The sequence below is a fragment of the Temnothorax curvispinosus genome, unplaced genomic scaffold (assembly GCF_003070985.1).
Source record: "Temnothorax curvispinosus isolate PA1 unplaced genomic scaffold, ASM307098v1 QBEX01009282.1, whole genome shotgun sequence".
Lineage (NCBI taxonomy): Eukaryota > Metazoa > Arthropoda > Insecta > Hymenoptera > Formicidae > Temnothorax > Temnothorax curvispinosus.
In genome coordinates this window covers 758-23,878 of record NW_020219062.1, presented here as the reverse complement: position 1 = coordinate 23,878, position 23,121 = coordinate 758, and the positions used below count along the sequence as shown (strand labels likewise).

Here is a 23,121-nt window from a genome sequence, read left to right as displayed (position 1 = left end):
AAAAGTATTGCAGTATAGGTTTGGATATTTTTAATTATAATCTCTCTGTATCTATCTATCTATCTCTCTCTCATTTTTTACGTTTTTATATTATTATCAACAGTATCTTAACTTTAATCCACATAATTCTCTATTTATTGAATACTACTTAATATTGTATAATTGGAAATTTTCGGGAAAAAAAGATTCTGTAAATAATTCTTCCCCTAAGTGTGTGTTACAGTTCTGCAACACTTTTCATCGATGCCGTCAATATATTATTTGCACCTTTAAATACAAAAGCTGCTTCTAAATGGATCACAATTTGGTTCCCTCTTCACACAATTGCGAATTTCAGGCCAACGTAACAGCCGCGAGTTGCATCTCGTCAGGTACCGGACGCCAACAATTTGAGCACTTTATTTATTTATTACTATTAGCTTCATGCGTATGGTTGAACAACCGTAATAATCGATAATGATGATGTATTGACCGGACAATAGCTGCAGCGATCATATATCTTTATTAGTTATGTATCCATAATGTTGATCAGCTGAAACAAAATAAAAATTTTATCGATATACGATTTAAATCACAAGTGAAACGTTAGTTTATATATATATAATTACCTTCGAAAGCGGGTTCGCATGAAAGCATATTCTGCCACAGCATCACCCCGTATTCTCCTTCGGGCATTTTTATCTCGCCCCCATGCCTTCTAAGCAGTGATCTTTTATCTATGAAAGATTTTAAGGAGTCCCAGTTTGTTCCGTGAAAGTGAAGCCGTTTACGAATCTTCTCCTGCGATATACAACGCGTCACGTTATGAAGATTTTAAAAAGTTTCAAAAAGTTATAAAATATACACTACAAGTTTATTGTTATGCAACTTATAAAACTAAATTATATAAGATCGTACATCCAGAAATGGTTTGAAAATCGCATATCCCATGTTGAAGATAAAACTCTGATTCACAATGTGGATACCCTTGAGACGAGTGGGCAAACACTTCTGTATAAAATCTACCAGCATCTTGGCAAAGGTCGGTGTGAGATACGTCAGATGGGAAAGAGATAAACCTTCGACGTCTAAAATGATATGCGTACCCGCGATCTAAGAAACAAAATAAAGATTTCGCGGTTAAGCGCGTTAACGGCTTCGCGCATTTCTTCATGGAGCGCTCTAGAGATTCTCACAAATTTCTCGCTAAATAAGTTTATGACTAATTTTAAATATTTATCTATATCTTCAGAAGAAAATCAATTAAAGAAATATTTTCCGCCGACGAACCTGAGTTCTATATTCCACCATCGCCAGAAAACAAATGAATATCAGGCCTTTAAAGAAATCATTGAGCGACACCTCTTTCGGTTTCCACCGTTTTCCGGCCTCGACTACCAACACTCTGCATCCCTCTTTGGTACGAAGCGGCAATGGATATATCAAACCAGCGCAAAGTGCAGTCTTCTCTTTGGTGAGCAACAAATCTTTATATATGTGTGGGTAGTTTTGGCGGAATCGATAATACCGTTTTATCTGTTAAGTAAAATGTTTGAACAATTTATTGTTATTGTCAAATTCTGTATTAAACGCAGAATGCCCTAGAATCAATCGGATGATTTTCGGTTTTAGCCTCAACTTCGGCCAATTTGAAAGTGATTCTTTCTTTGCAAAAAACGTCGAGGAGAATTATTAATTTATATAGCGCATCTTTCCAATTTTTAACATTGAATATCATCATAAGACAGCTTTAAATTAATTTTCAAATACAATTTGGATTACTACTATAAATCTTATTATACCCAGACACAGCCAAGTCTGTCGAAAGCATTAGATCTTGTAACGTAATCTGCTACAAATTTTATCGGCATAAAGATTACAGATTTGATGCCGGTTCTGATATACAGGGTATAACTAAAATAAGGGGACAATCTTCAAAGGCGAGCTTCCCACACCAAAACATGAAAAAGTTCATATCAATATATATCCGCAAACTCGCTGTTACTGACAAGGGAAGGCCGCGGACCTGGGGTCACCGAATTGAAAAAGGTTTTATATATAGTATTCCCTTGAGCAAAGGGATAGAGCGCAATGCTCAGCCATTTCTCAGAAAAATCGATTTGAACGATATGTCGTGTACCGGCTCCGTTATGTCGATTACCGAGAAGGCGGTGTAGCTCGGGGCACTAATTGTAAGCGCTAAGGTAGGCATTACAAATGTAAATATTCTGTAACTTTGTTATATTTATAGAAAATCATATATTCTCGTTTAAAAAAAAAATTGTAAGCGCACGACTACTACGCTGCCGACCCGAGTTCAATTCTTGTCCCTCGCACTTTTTTTAAATTTTTTTTATGTAACCTAGCAATGTTTATTCGTGTAAAATAAAGTTAATGTAACCAACAATTTTTTCTCTTTTAAATTTGCACTTTTGAAAGGCAATTTTTTTTAACTTACAAACGAAACTGGAAATAATTTTTATTCAACTTATAACCTTATCATGTTTTACATTCGACACGATACAAAATAAAGCGATATAAAATAAAATACCATTATTTGAATATAGTTATATAATTTAAGATACAAAATTACAAGTAAATGCGAAAAATTCTTGTGCCAAAACTTTTATTTGTCCTCGTCATCACTATCATCAACACTACAGATCGGTTACAATTATTCGGATGATATTTGTTCGTAGAAACAGAGGCTTATCTCACACTATGCACACTTTATAAAAGATACATTCCAACACGCACAATGCTTTTTCAAAAATGTTGGAGGAAGGCAAACGCCGTGCGTGCAATGCATTACATAGTTGTACAAGAAAATAGTCACAGAGCAAATAAATAAATAAGTTAGACAAGTACCGATAAGCAATCGCTCCGATTGTAAATAGTGAATTTGTAAACATTTTATTTATATAAAACATTTTGGGCTGTATCACAGTAACAGTGGGTTTACGGATATATGTTGATATGAACTTTTTTTCATGTTTTGATAAGAAGCTCGTTCCCGAAGTTTCCCTTATTTTAGTTACACTCTATATTATATAATGTCGACAGAACGCCAACACAGAAGTATAACAGAGTCTGTTTGCAGAACATTAGCGAACTGAATGTGGACGCAGTTGATATATGTCTGCCGACATGTCTGATCGCATGTGTTACTAACAATCTGCCAACATACTGCTATCATTTTGCTTACTGGATAATTAACTAAAGATTATTTTTTTTTATTTGCTTTCTTCCCTGCAATTCAGTTCGCTTTTTATATCCAGTAGTTAATACAGTAGATAATATTTAGTAGTTTAACACTCTCTCTGGCACGTGTATCATTTACGATACGCCCAGAACCTAATCACGCAAGCCAGGTGCAAATGATACCATGAATAATCAGGTTAAAGCTGTAAAAAGAGAACAAAAAGAAAATGGAAAAGCATAAATGCAACATAGTCGTATAGCGACATAGCGTCTAAAGACTTTGAAACAATCTTATATATAAAATCTAACTATAATTATTGTCTTTAGAATCGACAATAAAACAACCAGTCAAAAAACAGCCTTGACCTGAGGGCGTATTTTTTTTTATTCCGCTTGGCAGTGAAAGTATAATATAGTAGACAAAAACTATCTAGCTTAATATTCAGGAAAAGAATATAATGCAAACATAGCCAGAAAATCTGTATAGCACATCCGATTGTTTTAGGACTATAATATAACATACTGAACATTTCATTACTATACAGTTGGTTTCATGTACGCAAGCATATATAAATTTAAAACGAGATGAAATCGTGATTTGAAGATATTACGAAATATGACTTACTAGCGAGAAAGCGCTTTTCGCATACCATTTGCATGGGCGCAAGAATGTTACATAGAAGTCTTCCATGTCCGGTAAGTGCAGATCAGGTTCTCCTAAAGAAGCGAAACAAAGGATGGAGATAACAATTTAATGAAAAATTAATTGTTTCAATTCTGCAGTGTGTGCACGAGATATTTCGCATGTAGTTTATGCTAACAAAACCAACGGAAAAGTGGGTCAAGGATAAAATGCAAAGACTGGAGTATAATAATAATGGCACGGCACAATGGCATTTTATCAAATATATAAAATATACCTCGCGTTTCTTTCTATAAGGCAAAGCAATTTACAAACACAATAATAGATACGCGATTATCTAACTTTTAAATATTATATTCCTTTCCGGTTTTTCTTCTATATATGCTCCTAAAGGTCAAAGGCCCGAAACTGATGGCAATGCAGAATTGATGTAAGTATAAACATCAATTTCTCTTGTGAGAGATTTACTTTGTCATATCATGATAATCGCAAATCGTAACGACAATGATGATTGCGCAAGAACGAAGTTCTAGTAATTATATAGACATCTAAAACTAATCATATTCAAGGTAACGGTATTTCGTTCAAAAATAATGTTATTATATTATATTATTACATTAGGATATTTTTTAAGAATTTTTAACTTTGAGAGACCGCACACAGAAGAAAAAAGAAGTGTTAAATCAAGACTTATATTCTTATATATAAGCAAGAATCTATAATCTTAAAAGAGATATAAATGAGATATAAATTGCGTCGAACAAAAAAAACTTGTTTGAATGGAAAGTTTTATTTTTATTTCTATTTTACATATCTTCCAACCTTGACTGCGCGTTGACTAAAATTTGTCAGACTTGAAACACAGCTCCGGTTGGAGTAGTAAAATCCCCTCCCCTACACCTAATTAAATCGATTCGATTTAATTTATGCATAAAAATATTCTGATGCATATAGCGTCAAAGTATTTATATAGTTTAATCAAGAAAAAAAAGTTGGAATTCTTATAAGAAGATTATAGATTCTTGCTTATATATAAAAATATAAGTCTTGATTTAACACTTCTTTATTTCTGTGCATATATTCATATGAATTTCGCTTAACAAAATAACCTCAAAAATCAACTCTTAAAATATCGGTCAATACGCAAGAAACGTCATTATATTCCGGTCATGCTAGGAATTATCAAGTGTTCTGAAAAAATTTTAAATTTTTATTTGTAGCGAAATAATTTTCATATGACTCGCCCGTAGGCAAGAAGCGTGACTCCGTTAAAGATTATTACGATACAGGCGCGAGCAACTTTCGTTTTTACCCGATTCGTGTGAGCATGGCTGAATTCATACGCCGCGTACGACGTATATATACTTTTACCATTGTTAAATTGACCGTTACGACATGAACGGTAATTGCACGCAAAATTTCGTTCTAGCTCTATAAAGATTATTCGATTTATCGTCGACTGACGTTCTTCGAGCAAACAAAAAAAGGAATACGTTCTTCGAGGAATAAAAAAATTAATAGATCCTTATTTTGCGAATTGCATGATTTTCGATGACACGACACTCTTTTATCTAATTGAGCAGATACTTGCTAAAATATCGTATTTTATTGGTAATTACATAAAAGGGAAAATGTTCTTATTCCACTTGTCATCGCGCCTCCTTGCGCGGATTAATTATTTTGAGTTTCTCTTTAATTTTTATAAACACGGAATCTAACGCAACTTGTTTTAATAGTACCGTACGTTTCTCTAATTGAGCAATAGTAATTTTAGTGAGAGAAGTCAATATTAGCCGAAGATGAAGAAAAAAAAAGGATATCGAGAATGATAACATTTTATTTTCGTGGACGCTTTCTTCAGAAAACCGGTCGGAAAATGAAAAACGAATAGGAGAACTCAGAAAGAAAGTAGCGACAAGGACATCGTGCGGGCGGGCTCTTGACGGAGCGTCACACGGGAAAATTGGTTTTGATGAATAATTACTGGTTCACGCGACTACATCTTTTTATCTTACTCTTTGTTCCTTAAGGGCCGGTTTTACCATCTCCGATTAACTGTAATTTTCGATTAAACTCACTCTTCGTCTCTTTTTGAGGGGGACAGTTAGAAAGAGATGAAGAGTGAATTTAATCGAAGGTTACAGTTAATCGATGTTGGTGAAACTGGCGCTAAGGGGTTACAGGATCCTTAACAGAAGCAAAAGTTAGAAAAAAAATTTGGGGAGTTGTGAAAAGTTGGAAACTAATAGGAGTATAAATTTTTTGTTACGCATGTTTATTAAGTACATTTGACAATATCTTAGTATAAAAAAATTAAATTTTATAGTAAATATTGACATCACTGTGTATATTTCAATTGTGTTCTGCAAAAGAATCTTGCTTCAACGGTAACTCAATTAGAGTGATCTGAACTTAGTATCAATACATTTTTTTATTTATTAAGATTATAGTTATCGGTTCACGGAGGCTTTCCGCAAATTTTAAAATCATTTTTATTTATTTACTTTACAAGCTCGGATTTTTCAGTGAAAAGATTAAATTTGATATTTTGTAACTCATTTGTAATTCCTCCTATTTTACAAAATGTTATTTTTCAAAATTTGCTCCGTAAACTGATAAGTAGATATAAATAAAAAAAAAACATATTAGTTTAAGATCACTTCTGTTGAGGCTTACCGCTGAAGCATGATTTTTTGCAGAACAAAATTGAAGTGTGTGTGTGTGTGTGTGTGTGTGTGTGTGTGTGTATGCATACAGATAATGTTAATATTTATCATAAAATCTAATTTTTTTATACCAAGGTGTTAAATGCACTTAATAGATATATATATATAATAGATATACAAAATGTGTAATATTACAAATGTGATACACTTGATAAATATATACTTAACAGATATACTTAATGATACACGTAATAGACATACTTAATAGATATACTTTTAATCGACATAGAAAAAATGTGTACTTCTATTAATTTACAATTTTTTACAGCTTCCCAAGTTTTTTTAACTTTTACTCCTATCAGGGTCTTATTGTAACGCCATAATTTGAAACCTCGATTTTGTCGAAACAACACAGTGACAACTACATTTTTGGTACAATTAAGCTTTTGCTACCTGCAAGCAAGTCTTTCAGTTCCTTGATACTTTCGGCGACAACTTCCGGCGTCTCCCGCAATTCCTCCTTAGCCTTCTGGAGAAAGAAGTCGCCGGTTTCATTTACTTCGATGGAAAGTTGATGTTCACCAAACATGATCTTCGGGGCGTTCTTTTTCCAGTGCTCATACATTTCTTGTTTGCATATCACCGGCGGAGATTTAATGTTTTCTTTCATGGTCGCGGACGACGCCATTGCATCCAGCTGGATTACAGCACAATGGATATCTGTCAGACAATCGTAGCAACCGTATTATCGCCCGGCAAAGATATATTAACACACACGCTATGTCAGTTTCACAAGCTTTGTGAAGGTAGGAGTAATTTTAACGAATGCACGAAAGTGAATTGAGACGCAAGACAAAATTGCCGATTTTATATTATGTTCCATTCCCCATCAGTCGACCATCTGTCGTGTTCATCAGTCTCTAGTCGGCTGTATCGCGGAAGCAGATACGCGGTTATGTGTGCGTGCATATGTACGCATATGCGTACTAGAACGAGTTTTGCATCGACTAACACGAGAAGCTGAGTGCAACGTTGAGGTCGTTTGCGGTGAAGCTATATGCTTCAAGAGATTCCCGAATTCTTCCACTTTTCCTGGTAAAACTGAAAAAAACTGTCTGTTTTTTTACTGTCTGAATTGATTCAGAAAAAAACAAGTCTTTATTCACGATTTAAAAAGCAATCTAAAATTTATATAAACATTTTAATTAATAATTAAATTTGAAATTTAGTGCATATAATCGTTTAATCTATTTTTTTAAGCATTTAACAAAATTAATATACATTAATATATATATGTATCTAATTCTTTTACAATATTAATTTTTCGAAGTTTTTAAAAATTTACAATCTTTCCGTTTATAATGTAAAGCCCGTTTTTTTTTGTCATTTTACGCTTCGTTCAGCTTTTCCGGCAATGTGACACATTAGAATTTTAATTCTGAATTGCAAATTATTAGTTGGAATCATAAACACTCCAATTAGGCTTCATCCTCTTATCAAGCACACTTCCAAACCCATTTGAGAGATAACAGCTTTTTATTATCTTATGGTTATTACACAACTTGTAACCTGTTGTTACAACCTATTTTGGTAATTTAATTTTTACTCACTGTTAAGCAAAAATGTCAAGATGCTTATGTTTTCCATCCTATCGTAAAATAAATTTCCAGAATGATTGATTTGACATTCCGCAATTTCCTTGAATGACTCAAGAAACCACACGCTCTCGCTACTCACACACAGCAATTGTTTCATAGAACACAAATATTTCCAGAGAAATATCTTTGTTCATTACTTTATATCAAATTTGATATATATCAGTTAATTCTGGTAAGAATAAAATTTAGAGAACTCTTTCCTACTTTGCTACTTATTCGATTTATCATACGTTATTTATCCGCTCAATGTACACGTGTATTTCGCAAGAAATAGAATTTTCTCTTCGAAAAGTAAAACTTGTTCATTATTTTTTTGCAGCGAACAAGTTTTTTCTTTGCGGTAATAACGTAAATATGGGTAGAGCTTGTGTAGATGTAAATGATGTACGTTATGTAAAGGGAAAAACCAAACCGTGCACTGCTGAAGTACATATTTGTTCCATTTCTTACAGATCAATCTACTTAACTTGTTGATCGGTGTAATTATCGTCTTTTTCCGCTATTTATTACACTATTGAAAGGATTAAAATGTATATTATTATATATACGCAGAATTATTTGTATGAGCAGAATATATTATTATACGCAGAACGTCACTACGCAGAACTGTTCGTGTAAATTTAAATTTGCATAGAGAAGAAAACGGCACTAAAAATTTTGTTAAAAAACATTATTCTAAAAATAAAAAATAAAAGACATTTTCTATATAATAATTCTTACGTATAATCACGCGGGTTGAATACTCACGTCCAGTAGAAGTTTTATATGTGCTGTATATATTTTTGTGAATTAGCGTTAATGAAATCTATCTATTGTTTCACGTAGCATAATCAAATGTTTTAATGAGATGTTTAAAGCATAGCGGGTAAAGTACAATGGAGGCATTTACATAAACGTACTATATAAATGTCATTAATACTTTAATGAACAAAATTTGAATTATTTATAATTATATTTTTCCAGCGTAACCGTAGTTACTATTGCAACATGAGTTTCAATTTATTATATTACATATATTATATATGTATTCGATTTTCTAAATTTTTTACTATTATTTAAATTTTTTTTATTTTTATTACTTCTACAGATTTCGCTTTTTAATATCACAAAGAGATTAATTATATTAAAAATAAAATATACTTAGATAAGTGATTAGCCACGCATCTGTTTCAATTCATCGTCGAAAAGTTATAAATGCATAACGTAATCCTTATTTCTCAACAAATAATACTCCGGTAATAACTCCTTCAACTGTATCAAGAAGCAAGTACCTCTCTTAATTATTGCAGCGAACAAAAAAAGAAGGTACAGTGTTAAATTTGTAGTGTCAAATTACACACAATTCATGTCATTTTTAACCATACCTATAGTTAAAAAAAATTACAACAGTTTCGGCCTTGTGTAAGTATAGAAATCACTTTTTGAAACCTTAAAGATGATACATGAATTTTTAATAATACGAATTTTTTGTAACACAGAAACGCTTTCAAAAACCTTTTAGACTTAAAAATCCCAGGGTGTCCCAGTGAGTGCTACAAAAACATGATGTCCGCGCAGTGTTATTATGTTCTTACTTAATATGTTGTTAATTTAACTAAAACAATTTTAATTTAACTATACCGATGGAGTTAAAATAATTATGTTTTTTATTAAAATAATAAATTTTGACACATAGTAGTTAAAAATAAATTTATAAGATATTGGTTTAAATTTTATTTTTTACTTTTAACAGCGTATATTAATGATATTATGACAAACGCATATATTTCCGATCGACATACTTAAATACTTATCATTTAGCAAAAGGCGTGCAGGAATTATCAACAAAGTGTAAAAAAATGCGAATACTCACCAGAATATATTACCTCAACGATCTCGCAGAGATCTCGGTCGCGCACCAATCCTCAGAGTCGCGCACACCCTTATTCTCGAAACAATTTTCACGTGTTACAGAACTGTGTGTCTCTCATCACCGAAACTTCGATTCACCCACACCGAGATTTGCGAATATTATCATCAAAAACAGGCACGAGCGCCGCGATGACTGTAGAACCGAGTGTGTTGATTCACCGGTCTTTATCGCTCCCTCGACTCGTCGCGAATGACGCGCGAGCGAATCCCAGAAGGCAGAGAGAAAAGGAAAGACCACCTTTCCTGGGAGGAAAGAGGGTCAGTAACGCTGTGCGCGAATCGCCGCGCCGGCCGATGGGAACTGCGTCGAAATAATCCCAGTCAGAATTATTTCAAAGCCACAGGTCTTCCCCACCTTTACACGTGCGTGTGACGTTGCAAAACGTGCAATCATTCGTGTACAATCATACATGTGCTACACTAAGATGCACTTTGAAAAAAACTTCGCTGCTTAAATAACACGGAAAATTACAAAGATGTGAGGAACAAGATGCAGAATCGAAGGAATCGCGTGATCGTGATGTTTTGAAATGGAAATATTTAATTGTAAGTTTTGAGTTTCGAGCGGAATAAAATTACGTGATTATACAGATTAATTTGTAACATCCGGAACAAGAATTGCAGACAATTCCAGGAAAAATGGTGTTCGTTCCGAGAGACACGGTATAGAATCTCGCGCCAAGCGTACGAATATTTCTTCATTTTAGTTCTTCTTTTTTTCTTGTAACACGTAACAGTAACTTGATTGTCTATGTACAAGATTTTATTTCGAGCAAGTCCGTTAAAGAGATTGATATGAAAAATGAAATATGTTCGCAAAGATCGAGTAATGATTGCGCCTACGATATCTATTTTTAGCAAGAAAATGGTAATTTATTTGCGGTTGTAGAACAAAGAAAAGAATTTGAATCATCGCGCAAGAAAATGAGCATACAAATCCACAGAATCTACATATTACGAGATTTGATTGAAACGGAGAACGCGCGACACCGGGAAAGAGAAAAATGAGGAAGAAATTTTTATGTTCAAAGGTTAAAATATTTTGCTGCGCTCTAGGAAACGGCGTAGTCGCGGAAAAATATAAAGCAACGGAGGTCGCGACTGCGGATATCGGGAGTTATATCTCCTTCACTTAAATATAGTGTTTCGAACTGTTTGCAAGTTATTCCCAGGCGTGAATGATCTTGATATTCGGATTGTCGGACCGCTAGATAATTTCGAGTCATTATGGAACTTTTCGGAATGGATTTCGATCGGAATTATTGATGACCAAGCAAATGTGCCGAATACGCGAATAAGCGAACAGCCTTTGTAACCGTATCTGGAATTTATTACAACATTATACGATTATATTACATAACAACATAGAGCATTAATAAATTAATAGATACAATAGAATATTGATAGAGGTCTATAGGCCAAATCGCGAATTTTAATCAACAAACTGCCCTCTTTGACCGGACGTTGACAATGTTTTAACGTTTGAGTGCGATATGAGTAGTAGATCTTCAAATCACAGTAACTCTGTTAAAATTCTTTATAAAACATAAGAAACATTTGTACTCTATTTATCGTGCCGTATACAGGATGTCCCATTTTAATCTTTCCGCGCAATTATCTCCGGAACTATTTGTTTGCCTCAACTTTTAAAGTAAAAGTTAAAAGTATTGCATCACTTATGGAGAGGGAATTTGTTACTTTAATGAAGAAAGATGTACATAAATGTTATAAAATTTTATCTTAATACCGTTATTTTATGTTTTGATAGAACTTTGAGAAGAGAAACAAGATCTTAATAATATAATTGAACAATTATCGTCAATGATAATTATTCGACGTCAATTAAATCATTAAGATCTTTATCTTTTTCTCAAAATATTCCTATCAAAGCATAAAATAACAGTACTAAAATAAAATTTGATAACATTTATTTATATTTCGTGTTATCGTCATGTTATTGTCGACGATATGAAACAATGCAATTAAATCATTAAAATCTTTGTTTTTTTTTCCTCCTCCCAAAGTATTTCTATCAAGCTAAAATAACAGTACTGGAATAATATTTCATAACATTTATGTACGTCTTTCTTTATAAAAGTACTTAACGACTTCTTTTCAATAAGCGATACTTTTGATCGGTACTGTATGTATGTTGTAATATAATTTACACAACATTTTATTTTCGGGCACTATTGCAACAGCATATTTTTGAAACGAAATCAGTCAAAAAAGTCTTGTGCCACTTTTCCTTCCGACAAGCAATTATTGAAATATATATAGTGAAAGCTAAATATTGAAAAATTTACCGAATTTTCCCTGAATATTTCAAAAAATATTGAGCAAATAAAAAATCTTTCGAACGTAAATTGTTCAAATTGATTAACAGAAAAAGATGATAAAATAAAAAGCAGTGGGAACCATTAAAAAAAAAAAACAAAGGTCACTTTGAAATCTTGGAGGTATCTCCACTTATTGTTAGACAAGTCTTATGTTCGTAATGGAATGTCCTCGAAACAGAGTAAGTTCTATTTGAAATGTTTTCGAATAACAAATAGTTCCGAAGGTAATTGCGTAAAAAGTAAAATGGGACACCCTGTATACATTACGCATAAGCACAGTATCATGATTTCATCACGATATTATATTCATCATAATCACATGGAAATCGTATTTATAAATCTCTTACGTGCAAGAATTGATCGCATTTATATAATGAGGTAAGTACTTCCGCTTACTGCGAATATGTAGAACTGTAGATTACGAAACAAGTAGATCGAAGTAAGTTACAATCGAAGGAAGTTACTATTGAAGTAAGTTACAATCGAAGGAAGTTACGATCGAAATAAGTTACAATCGTACACGTGACGTTTTAATAAAGAGCTAAGCAAGTAAAACCAAATGTAAAAACTATATAACGCTTAGAAACTTAGAACGCATTTCGTACTATAAAAATCTGCGTTGTACGAGATTTATTTTCAGTAGAAAACGTAAGAATACGTTCTTTATTATAGAAAAATATAATATAATTTAACAGTAGCTAATTATTTCTTATTTCGAATCGTTTTAACGCAAAAAAGCTTAAAAATTTTATAAATTATAGCAAACAAAGTCTTGTTAGTATTAACGAGCCATTATATATATATGTATAACGTTATAAAATTTTAAATTTAATGAAATTATCAACAAAATAATTCCATATTACAGGAATAATCTTACCACAAGAGTCCAAAATAATTGCCATTACCACAATAATAAATTGAATGTACTAAACCACAGTTTAGAAAAGAACCATGTAGTACGGAGATAATTCACCACGTAATTGTGGGTTGGAACACACACACACACAAACGTTATAAGAATAAATCGTCGTATATATAAGTATGCGTTATACGGGAGTCTACTATACTAGCTCAAACAATTTATAATGCTATTAGATACTTGATAAAATTAAATAAGTTATAAGGTTAAAAAAGAACCCTCAATAATTTTCAACATTGACTATTTATGTATAAATAGTGAATAATTGAATCCCACAAAAACCCAGAAAGCAAACTTTTCCTGCAGTATAACAACAGATTGACAGCAGATTTGCTCAAATATCGCAACAAATCTGATATTATCTGTGTCTGCATTAAATTCGTGTTTTGCCGGCAGAGCGTAACAACGATATAATCTGACAGCAACTTGTCGGTAGAAACCGAGCAGAATTTATTATTTTGTAAACATTTTAAGAAATACACTATTTAAATGGTTACGAAATAGCAGATTTTGTTCAATTTCCGCAGTCAATCTGCTATTATGTTCTGTTAGCAAATTCTGTTATATTTTTCTGCTGATATTTTATCGACAAAATTTGCAGCAGGCACTTCTAAAATCTGTTCTTGACAGATTTCGTTATCTGGATCGAGAGTTTAGGTACTTCACATTATACGCGGCTTTCGAACCTCTTTATATTAATTTAATATTATACAATGCTAAAGAGTGTACTTATTTTAGCTTTTAAATACGAATTTGCATATAAGATAATTAATAGCTTTATTCTTGTATCAATCCGTTCCCATACTGTAGTGGATATTATGAATTATAAAATAAAATATTACTGTATGATCTCTATATTTCCATTCTATATCTGTGAATATATAATATTCATTGGTAACACGTGGAAAAGTTTTTACTATACATTTTCAAAATTAACATTTTAAAATGTCAAAATATTTTCAGAATTCGCTCATTTGTCACGTAATATACATAAAAATACAAACAAATTTTTGTAGTTAAATAATTTGGGAATAAAAGGGTTAAGAGTTATTTAGAAAGGATAAAAGTAATAATGTTTATTTTTATGCATATAAAAACTCTACAATATCTATAAAATATTTGTACTTCAGTCATCGTAATAAAATTCAATGTAATCATAATTCAAAGTTTCAAATCTATAAATCATGAATTAATTAATATTCGTTGAATATTATTATTGTAATTCGCACTACATTTATTGTTATCAATTTTTTTATTATTAACAGGACTATACACACAAATACAAAATACAATTTTGTTTAAAAAATAGTTGTTCATATATAAAATATGTTGTATTACGTTTTAAATATCATATACTCAATACGTTAAATTGTCCATAGTTTAGAATCTATTTAAATTGCGAAGAAACATATTTAACAATATCTACAGCAACTATCTCATGAAAGTTCAGTTTATTAATTCTTGCGACGTCCATAAGTGTTCCACTCTGTAAAATAAACAGATAAATATTAATTGTGTGTATGTGTGTATGTGTGAATGTGTGATGCAGTTTTAAACTTTTATAATACTTCCGTTTTACACATAACAAACTTAATTTGTAAATAATATTAAAATTGCATTTTAGCAAAGTTTAATATGCATATTTTGAGTGATCTATTTATACAAATTCTTCTAAAAAATAATTTAGAAAAGGTGAATCAATCCCATGGTCATCACATTTACCAGATTTGAGTTCATTAGATTTCTTTCTATGAAAACACGTTGAGACTATTGTTTATCCAACAAAATTTTGCTCTTTAGACGATCTTTAAATGATCTAACGTGATTCGACATATTATTGTCAATCAACTACAAAACGTATGTATATAAAATTGCAGAATCGTATTTCGATATACCTAATAAATATATTGAGAAATAACAGTCTGAAATAAATGTATGTAAAACTCTTTAAAATAAATTCTTCCAATAATCTATTTTTGTAGATTAATCTTATAAAGCTGGGTCTACGCTATATAACAAAACATCGTTATATAACAAATTTGTTTTTAACATGTTGTACAGCATTGTTGTACAACTTGTCATATAACTTGTTACTGGATAACACTATTTTTGTAAAAATAATTTTAGTAACAAGTTGTAAAACATTTTTCACATCTCTATTGATAATGACATCAAACGTAGAGGATGCAAGTCTCGCAACAGCAGCTTGTGTAATTTTGACTGGACAACATATTAGGACTAAAAGGCGATTCTGGGTGCGACCATCAGAAGCTCGAAAAAATATATTGGTACAATCCTTCTCTAGCAGATCTTGAAAGAGATGATAGAGATCTATTGATGGGAGAAGTTCGATGTGACGGTAGTTTCAGAAACTTTGCAAGGATGACAAGTTCTGATTTTGAACACCTCATAAACAAAATCGGCCATAAGATAGGTAGGAAGGACGCAACATTTTGAGATGCAGTAAGAGAACAAGACTGAACTTCTGAATAAAATCAAATGGATGTTTTACAACAAGTTTCAAGTGTGAACTGACTAAAATATGTTATATAGGAAAGATTTATAACTTCCTTTGACCTTTACCAACAACTGATGGATAACATATAAGTATATAACTTGCTATATAACACGAAAAAATTAATAACATCATGTTATATAACATTTTTTTCTTCTCTTTTTGTAACAAGTTGTATAACTTTGCTATATAACGTGTTTTGTTATATGTGTATAGTGTAGACCCAGTTTTAGAACGTTATGAAAATTTAAAGCTGCATAAGGACTTTATAAATGTATAGACATTTCTTTATGTCGATTTATTTTATACCTCTAACTTTATTTTCGTTAGCAACCATCACTGGATACCAATCGGCACCGCTGTAATCTATTTCTGGCAGTTCACCATCGTAGTTTTTCGGCAGATGACTCGGTGGGATGTGCGCGTGGAGCGCAGACATCTTGGTGCCGTGGAAGAACATGCGTTTTTTCAATTTTTCCCGGACGAACGGTTTGAACATTTGCCACACCATGTTAAACAAGAACGGCTGTTTCACAAAGTGAACCTGAAGGAACATCGAGTACAATTAGAATGTGCAAAATATTTATGTAATTAGAAATATACAATATATTTATATAATTTCGAATTTCGAAAATACACAAAATAATTACTATCACATGAGCCACAAAGAAAGAGCAAGTAGATAATATTTATTCTCATCGATATTCGATCCAAGTATATTGCAGGACGTAAAAGCATGGCAGGTAACTTCTTTTTTTCTCAATGTAATTTTGTGAAGCAATTTTATTTGATATACCATTAATACGAACCTCTTTTAAACGCAGTGGCATCGCGTCCTGAATAAAACTAAGAAGTCTCATGCAGAAGGATGGCGTCATTCCCGTGACTTGTTTCATGGAGAGTCCATCGAAATCCATTATCACCACCGTGCCGTATATCTAGGAAAAAGAATAAAAACGCTTGTAATTAAATTATTAACAAAACTATTCTAAAATGTTAATTAATATTTCCGACATATTTTATTTTGACGAGAAAAAGTTTAATATTCTCTCCCTCTTTCTCCCTTTTCTCTTTCTCTCTTGTATTTTGATATTAGATTATTCATCGGATCTCTTATCAAGCGAACAAAGTGCAATCATGCCTGACTCGCGCTTACATCCATCAAAATTAGGTTTGACGCTTAACTTTGTTAAAATAGTTATTACTACTAATAGTTAAAATAGTTACTAACTAAATTTAACTAACGCACTGTTAAAGACTAAAGTTTAAACCAATACTTGGAGTTGAATAACATTTTGTTATTTTCAACTACCATGTGTATCGAAATTTTTTATTTCAACACAAAACAGTATTATTTTGACTTTCCATGCATTGGTTTAATTAAACTAACATTGTTTCAGTTAAATTAACGTATTGAGTAAGAGCAGTAGAGTGACCTATGGTTAAAAATAGAAACGGTTAAAAAAATGAGTATATCAAATTGTGTATAATCTGACACTACGAATTTAACAGTGCGTGTACGTGCTCGTACGTAAAATTTGATTTTATAATTACAAATAATAGTATATCAATACCGTTTAAAGTTTTCGTTTTCTCTGGCATTGATCGCGAAAATTTATGTTTCTTTCTTGCGCAGTCAAGTTAATGGAATTTTGCTGATCGTGGATTATCGCACGTTCAGCTCGATGATTATATATACGTATACGTGTATACGTGTTTATAGCTAATTTATACTTTTGTAGTACACAATGATTCACAGTATACGAAGACCCTGTATATATGCAAAAGTTTAAGAAAGAATGTCTAATTTAAGCTTCTTTCACATTTCTTAATATTGTAACATATTTACATTTATATCTGAAGCAAATTATCTAAAAATTATTTTATAGTTTTTGCGAATAATGATATTTCACTCGTACCTGCGTCTCCGGTTCCTGCATGGCCAACTCGTGTATCAAATAGAACATACGAAATATCTGGTCGCAGGTGACTTTTGATGGATTCCAGGCTTTGCCGGAATTCACTACCATCACCCTGCGATTTTTGTGATCTCTGTCTTTCAATACGTTAACGATATTGTGCTCGGTGAAGGCCTCTTTTTCGTCGCTCGGCAACAAATTGTCCAGCAGAACCGCATGTTTCACCTTGAAGTCCGCGATGCGTCTCATTAGCTCCAGCGCGCTCTCCGGATAAAATTTGCAAGGCCGGAGGAAGATCATGAGGAAATCATCATCGGTACTATAATAGAGTGTTTTGTCCTCTGAAACATAAAGATTCGTGATTTTGCTTACTTTGACAACATCGATGGTGCGTATGAACGTAAAAATAACGCAAAGGATACAAAGACATATCCAAGAAACATTCAATGCAAAAAACTTAGCGCTGCTACATCGAGTAACTTAAATTTGTATAATATATTAATATATTATTTGTTATATATTTAATATTAAAACATATTATTATGTCCATTTTACACATAAAACACATTTTAATTGTTTTTTTAATATGTTGAGGTGTAGCAGCGTCAAGTTTTTTTACATTAAATATTTTTTTTATTTTGATTATTCAAAAATATGCATCTTTTTTTCAAAGATTTATTCCTACTTAATGCCATTTTCTAAGGTCATATTTTTTGTAGATAGACAAGCGCCTGTACTTGGCGCTTTTTTCGGACCTCTTTTTAAAAAGATAACTTTTTCCATGTCATCCATGTCACTCTATCCATAAAATTAGTTAATTTTTTATTAATAATGAACTAAATTAGATATTTTTCATTTTTAGCGATACTAACGCAGCAATCTTGCGCACGTGGCCGATATGAATAGCCGGTATACGCGCGCATCTTCTTGCAACAATAATGACGACTAATGATTCATCGCCAGCTGATCCATTCCTGTTATCTGTCAGAATTATCGGACTTTGTATCGTACCGTCACGTTGTCGTATAGTGTGCTTTTCGATCAAGGTACACAGTCAAGTCGCGTGTGTCATCACAATCAACAAAAGTTGCAATGCGGCGGACCTTCGAATAAAAATAAACGATCGAGAACGAAGCAATCGGCGAGTTTGATTCGTAATTATTAATCATTCAGTGCGCAAACAGTATATAAAAAAAAAACGCTAATTTTAGCCTTCGCCGATCGTCGCACGCTCGTTTTCATGGCATAAAAGCCACCAGATCGCGTCGGGGTAACTTTGCGTGCGAGGTCACGATGCCTATTCTTAAAGTAATCACCTCTGTGCTCCTTATTAGGGAAATTGCACACGAGGGTCGCCATTCATTCTTCATTTCAAGTTTAAACCAGATGCTCGTGCACACGAATGCGCAATCCCGATCAACGAAAACGGATAAGGGACGGCGCGACCGAAAACGATTTGCGGACGACATCCGCGATGATAAACGCGCGCTCTCGAAGCCTATAATTTTTATCCGCATAGCGACAGATACGAAGAGTTGCCGAATTGCCGAATAAAACCGGGCGACAGTTAGCTTATCGCTGCGGGGATTGTATAATCACCGCGATTTTATTACGCGATATAAGCGTTACGCGCCTCCGGAGTTCAATGTCTCGATATGCGACTCCGTGTAACATCGAGATATACATTTATTTTGGAAAACAAGCGTCAAGTGTCCCCAAAGGTGTCTTCGCGGGAATCAGATCTACTGACTTATTGAAAAGTCCTCAAACGGCGCGATATCACGTGTGCACCTACTATTGTTTCACATGCCCGGGGGTCAAGGTGCACTTGACTTCATCGATCGCTTTATCAAAAGATGAGTCAAAAGATTTTTTTTATCGTCCAATATGTCCTTATCGCGCAACGCGCGTGTGTAGACACTTACAACAAGAAAACGTATTCCTTAACCGTATCTCCTAATACACATTCCTGTCGCCATAGATTGTTTTTATAGTGCGTGACGTTTACAAACGGCTTTACGTTGGACTACAAATTAAGTTACGTAAAACGAGTATGCATTCATTTGCTCTTAAATATTCAAAAATTTGTCGCAAAAAACGTGTTGCGTAGCGAACAACACTGCATATTTCATTCATTTTCACATATAAAATTAAAATTAATAATTACTTCTCATTTCTCTCCCGATTAACAGAAGGCTACAGACGATTAGACTTTGAGATGTTTTGCGACGGTCGGCGCTCGAAGCTCCATGTTTTGTAACGATGTGAAGTGTAGTAGCAATTTTAAGAGTCGACGTCACGGTTTAAGGTTTAAGAAGTTCGATTTTAATTCCGAGAAGATGAGTCGGGCCCCGTTGCTGTGCACGCGTTTGCAGCGAGGAAAGATAAAAGGAAACGAGATTATCAGAGTGTCACAGAGCTGACCTCAACATTATCAATACATCTATTCAGGCAGCTCCATTCAGCTTCTGACGTTCAAACGGTCTCGATAATAATTTTTGTTTAAGTGGCATTAATAAATTAAGAAAACTCTTAATCCCTGAACACGACTTGTTTCGTTTGCATATGAAAGAATACTCTATGTGGCTGTCCGCGTGATAGATTCTTTCTTTACTAAAAACAGACGTGCGCTATCGCAAAAAATATATATATATTTCTTCTTTAATTTAATAGCCGTATATTTATCACTTACTTGTTAGTCGAAATAACTCAGACAAACGCGATAATGGATAATCGTCATACAATTTATAAAGAAGACATGTAATAACGTGATAATGCTAATCTTTGGTGATACGTGAAATTTTCCAGACGCACGAGTCCGCATCAAATTCTATAATTTTCGAGATAACTTATATTTATTGTGCAAAGCTAACAATAAATAAGTCTATTCATAATTCTCAGAATACGCGAATGACCGTTCTTATTATATCAGTTTCGATAAGTTTGTATCTCGATATCCTACCAATACGAGTCGATCCATTGTAACTCTTAAAATAGTAGTATTTGTATCTCAAGTAAATTTCTAAGCTCAAGGGCCGTATTCTCGAGCCTGCCCTAATGATTTTCGTATGCGACTTTCTATTTGAAAAAACATTGAATTTCGCATGCGAGTTTCATGAAAACGATTCGAGAATAGAGCCGCAAAAGGCTAATCTTTCGTTCGGAGATAAAATTCGCAGCAAATTATATGATTTACTGACGGTGAATGGAGCTCGAAAATGTTTATTCCATTTCTTATATTAAATTTACAGTTGTCTTCCACATATTATCGCACTTTTAATTGGAAGCAACAAATGTCCAACTAAGTTTCTAAATAAATTCCGAAGAAAAGTTCACTCGCGCGAAAGAAATTAGCCAAGTAATAAATTTTTATTATTTGTTAGTTTGCAAAGGGACTTTCCTTTTCAATAATTATAACTCGGAAACTACTTTTGCCAATTGTAAGAAAAGATTGACTTAAAATTCAATAAAGAATATCGTAATTGTAAAAATTAAAGTCGCGAATTATGGAATATATTGTACATATATCATGAAATATTCTAAAATAATATATTTGCCAGTAGAAAATGCATATAATGAAATTTTTTATTAGTTGTCTTTTTCTTTAAAAAACTATTGGGTGAAATATCTGCTAAATGATATTTTCTATGAGAGATTCTTCTGAACTAATATCTTTAAAATACAGCGAAATCTTACAACTATTAGATTATAAAAACATTTTAATTATCTGAATAATTATAAGATCATTATAACTATGTGAACCTTTATAAAAGCGTAATAAAAAATTAAATTAATTAGAAAAAATATAAATAAATAAATATAGAATAGAAAGACTCGAATACCTCGTAGAAGAATTTATTTTCTAAGGAGCAAATTTTAGTAACGATGTACGAAGATGCGTATTCTCCTCAGGAGTAACATGGAATACGTACGACAAAAGAGGCTAAACAATATTTTGATAGTAAAAGAGCAAAAAAAAAGAAACACGAAGACTTCGCAAATTAGAAATAGAAATACTCGAATAAGTGTTACGTGCTTCAGATTTAAATTGCGAAAAAATGACGAGTTCACCAACCTTCGAGATATTTCCTCAGAGTTTCAATGCCTTTCTTCACGTTCTCCTCAGTTTCCCTGAGCTCCTTCTCGGCCAGGGCCCGGGCTTCCGGCCCGGGTGGATCCGTTGACATAGTAAAAGCCATTTTTCACGATCTGTTTTTTCTTTTTGTCTTCCAGCTGCTCCTTTCTGTGTCCGGCTCTATTCTCAAACTGACGACCGAGCGACGTCCCCAGCAGGACGATTGACATTTATCTACAGCCACCACCACCGAAGGAGAGTACCTCTCGTGTATATCGTCTCGGGACAATCTTTGACCGCTCAAAGTCCATTCCGAGCGTTACGAGTTTGTGTCTTCCGCGCTTCTATCTGAGGGGAGCACTGATTTCGCGCCAGTTGCCTCCAGAAGACATATACGTAGGGGAAGAGCTACCCATTTGTCTATATATGTTTGTTAATTATTCAAGTCAGACCGCTAAAATAATATCTCGTCGGCAGTTTTGCTCCAACATTTGTAATGGAATATAAACGATATTCGAGAAACTTGTTCATACTTAAAAATAACAAGATTAACCGATAAATATCTCTTATCGGAGATCATGCGCATGGTCGACTTTTCTGTTTGCCAAATCCATGGTCTAAGACGAATCGCGCTAATTGACTGATTGTAGAGAGAAAGGCAACAGTCAGCAGTAAATCATAAATACGTATATTATAGATTTAATTCGCTTAATGTATTTCTAATAATCAAAGATTTCTTCTTCCACTCTTTTCTTAAAAAAAAAAAAAAAAACATTCCTTTATACTGCGTTTACATAAATCTATTTTCCGTTAATAAAAATGATAATGGTTATAATGGGAGAATTTTTTATTTGCGAGAACAACTATTTCACGGCGGCTTCCATCGCGGAACGAATAGTCGGTCTTCCTGTTCGTCAAAAACTGACCTAGTATTATATGTTAAAAAGGATAAAGAGATTAAGAGAGACAAAAGAGAGGGTGATAATCGACAACAAAGTTATGAAAATAATAATTAGACTTTGATTTGTACAGAGGACCCTCTTCGGAAACAATCATTTCTCGGCATCTATTATCGCGACACGCTGTTGATTGGAATCGATTTGTTGACGTGCTAAAGAGTCGAGGAAGGGTAGATTAACTGCGAAGATAAAAGTGTGATAGTCAATAACAGATTTTATGAGTACACCGTGTGCTAATTTAAAAAATTTGATGACACTCACGACTAATCGATTTACGAAGTAAACTTTTATATAAATGATATTAAATAATTATTTGTTGTCTCTCTCTTTCCCAAGC

At 33.0% G+C, this 23,121-nt stretch overlaps 2 protein-coding genes across 2 annotated transcripts; both read right to left on the bottom strand.

Annotated features, from left to right (window-relative positions):
- Nucleotides 1-6: 6 nt before the first annotated feature.
- LOC112458854 (alpha-tocopherol transfer protein-like) lies at nt 7-10,372 on the bottom strand. Its single transcript, XM_025022677.1, has 7 exons — nt 10,000-10,372; nt 6,943-7,209; nt 3,806-3,897; nt 1,270-1,515; nt 898-1,092; nt 609-780; nt 7-532 (listed from the first exon to the last, which is right to left on the bottom strand). Exons 2-7 carry the CDS (start codon nt 7,175-7,177, stop codon nt 492-494), a joined length of 981 nt encoding a protein of 326 aa, XP_024878445.1. The 5' UTR covers nt 7,178-7,209; nt 10,000-10,372; the 3' UTR covers nt 7-491.
- Nucleotides 10,373-14,594: 4,222 nt separating this feature from the next.
- On the bottom strand, nt 14,595-22,088 carry LOC112458855 (alpha-tocopherol transfer protein-like). Its single transcript, XM_025022678.1, has 5 exons — nt 21,826-22,088; nt 17,751-18,091; nt 16,641-16,769; nt 16,141-16,375; nt 14,595-14,802 (listed from the first exon to the last, which is right to left on the bottom strand). Exons 1-5 carry the CDS (start codon nt 21,947-21,949, stop codon nt 14,771-14,773), a joined length of 861 nt encoding a protein of 286 aa, XP_024878446.1. The 5' UTR covers nt 21,950-22,088; the 3' UTR covers nt 14,595-14,770.
- Nucleotides 22,089-23,121: the final 1,033 nt, after the last annotated feature.

Coding starts and splice junctions, on each gene's coding strand:
- LOC112458854 (XM_025022677.1), bottom strand. CDS start 7,177: ATGGCGTCGTCCGCGACCATGAAAGAAAACATTAAATCTCCGCCGGTG. Junction 1,516..3,805: donor CGAAAAGCGCTTTCTCGCTA/GTAAGTCATATT, acceptor TTTACTTAACAG/ATAAAACGGTATTATCGATT. Junction 781..897: donor TTTTCAAACCATTTCTGGAT/GTACGATCTTAT, acceptor TGTATATCGCAG/GAGAAGATTCGTAAACGGCT.
- LOC112458855 (XM_025022678.1), bottom strand. CDS start 21,949: ATGGCTTTTACTATGTCAACGGATCCACCCGGGCCGGAAGCCCGGGCC. Junction 16,376..16,640: donor TGCCACTGCGTTTAAAAGAG/GTTCGTATTAAT, acceptor ATGTTCCTTCAG/GTTCACTTTGTGAAACAGCC. Junction 14,803..16,140: donor TAACGAAAATAAAGTTAGAG/GTATAAAATAAA, acceptor TTTATTTTACAG/AGTGGAACACTTATGGACGT.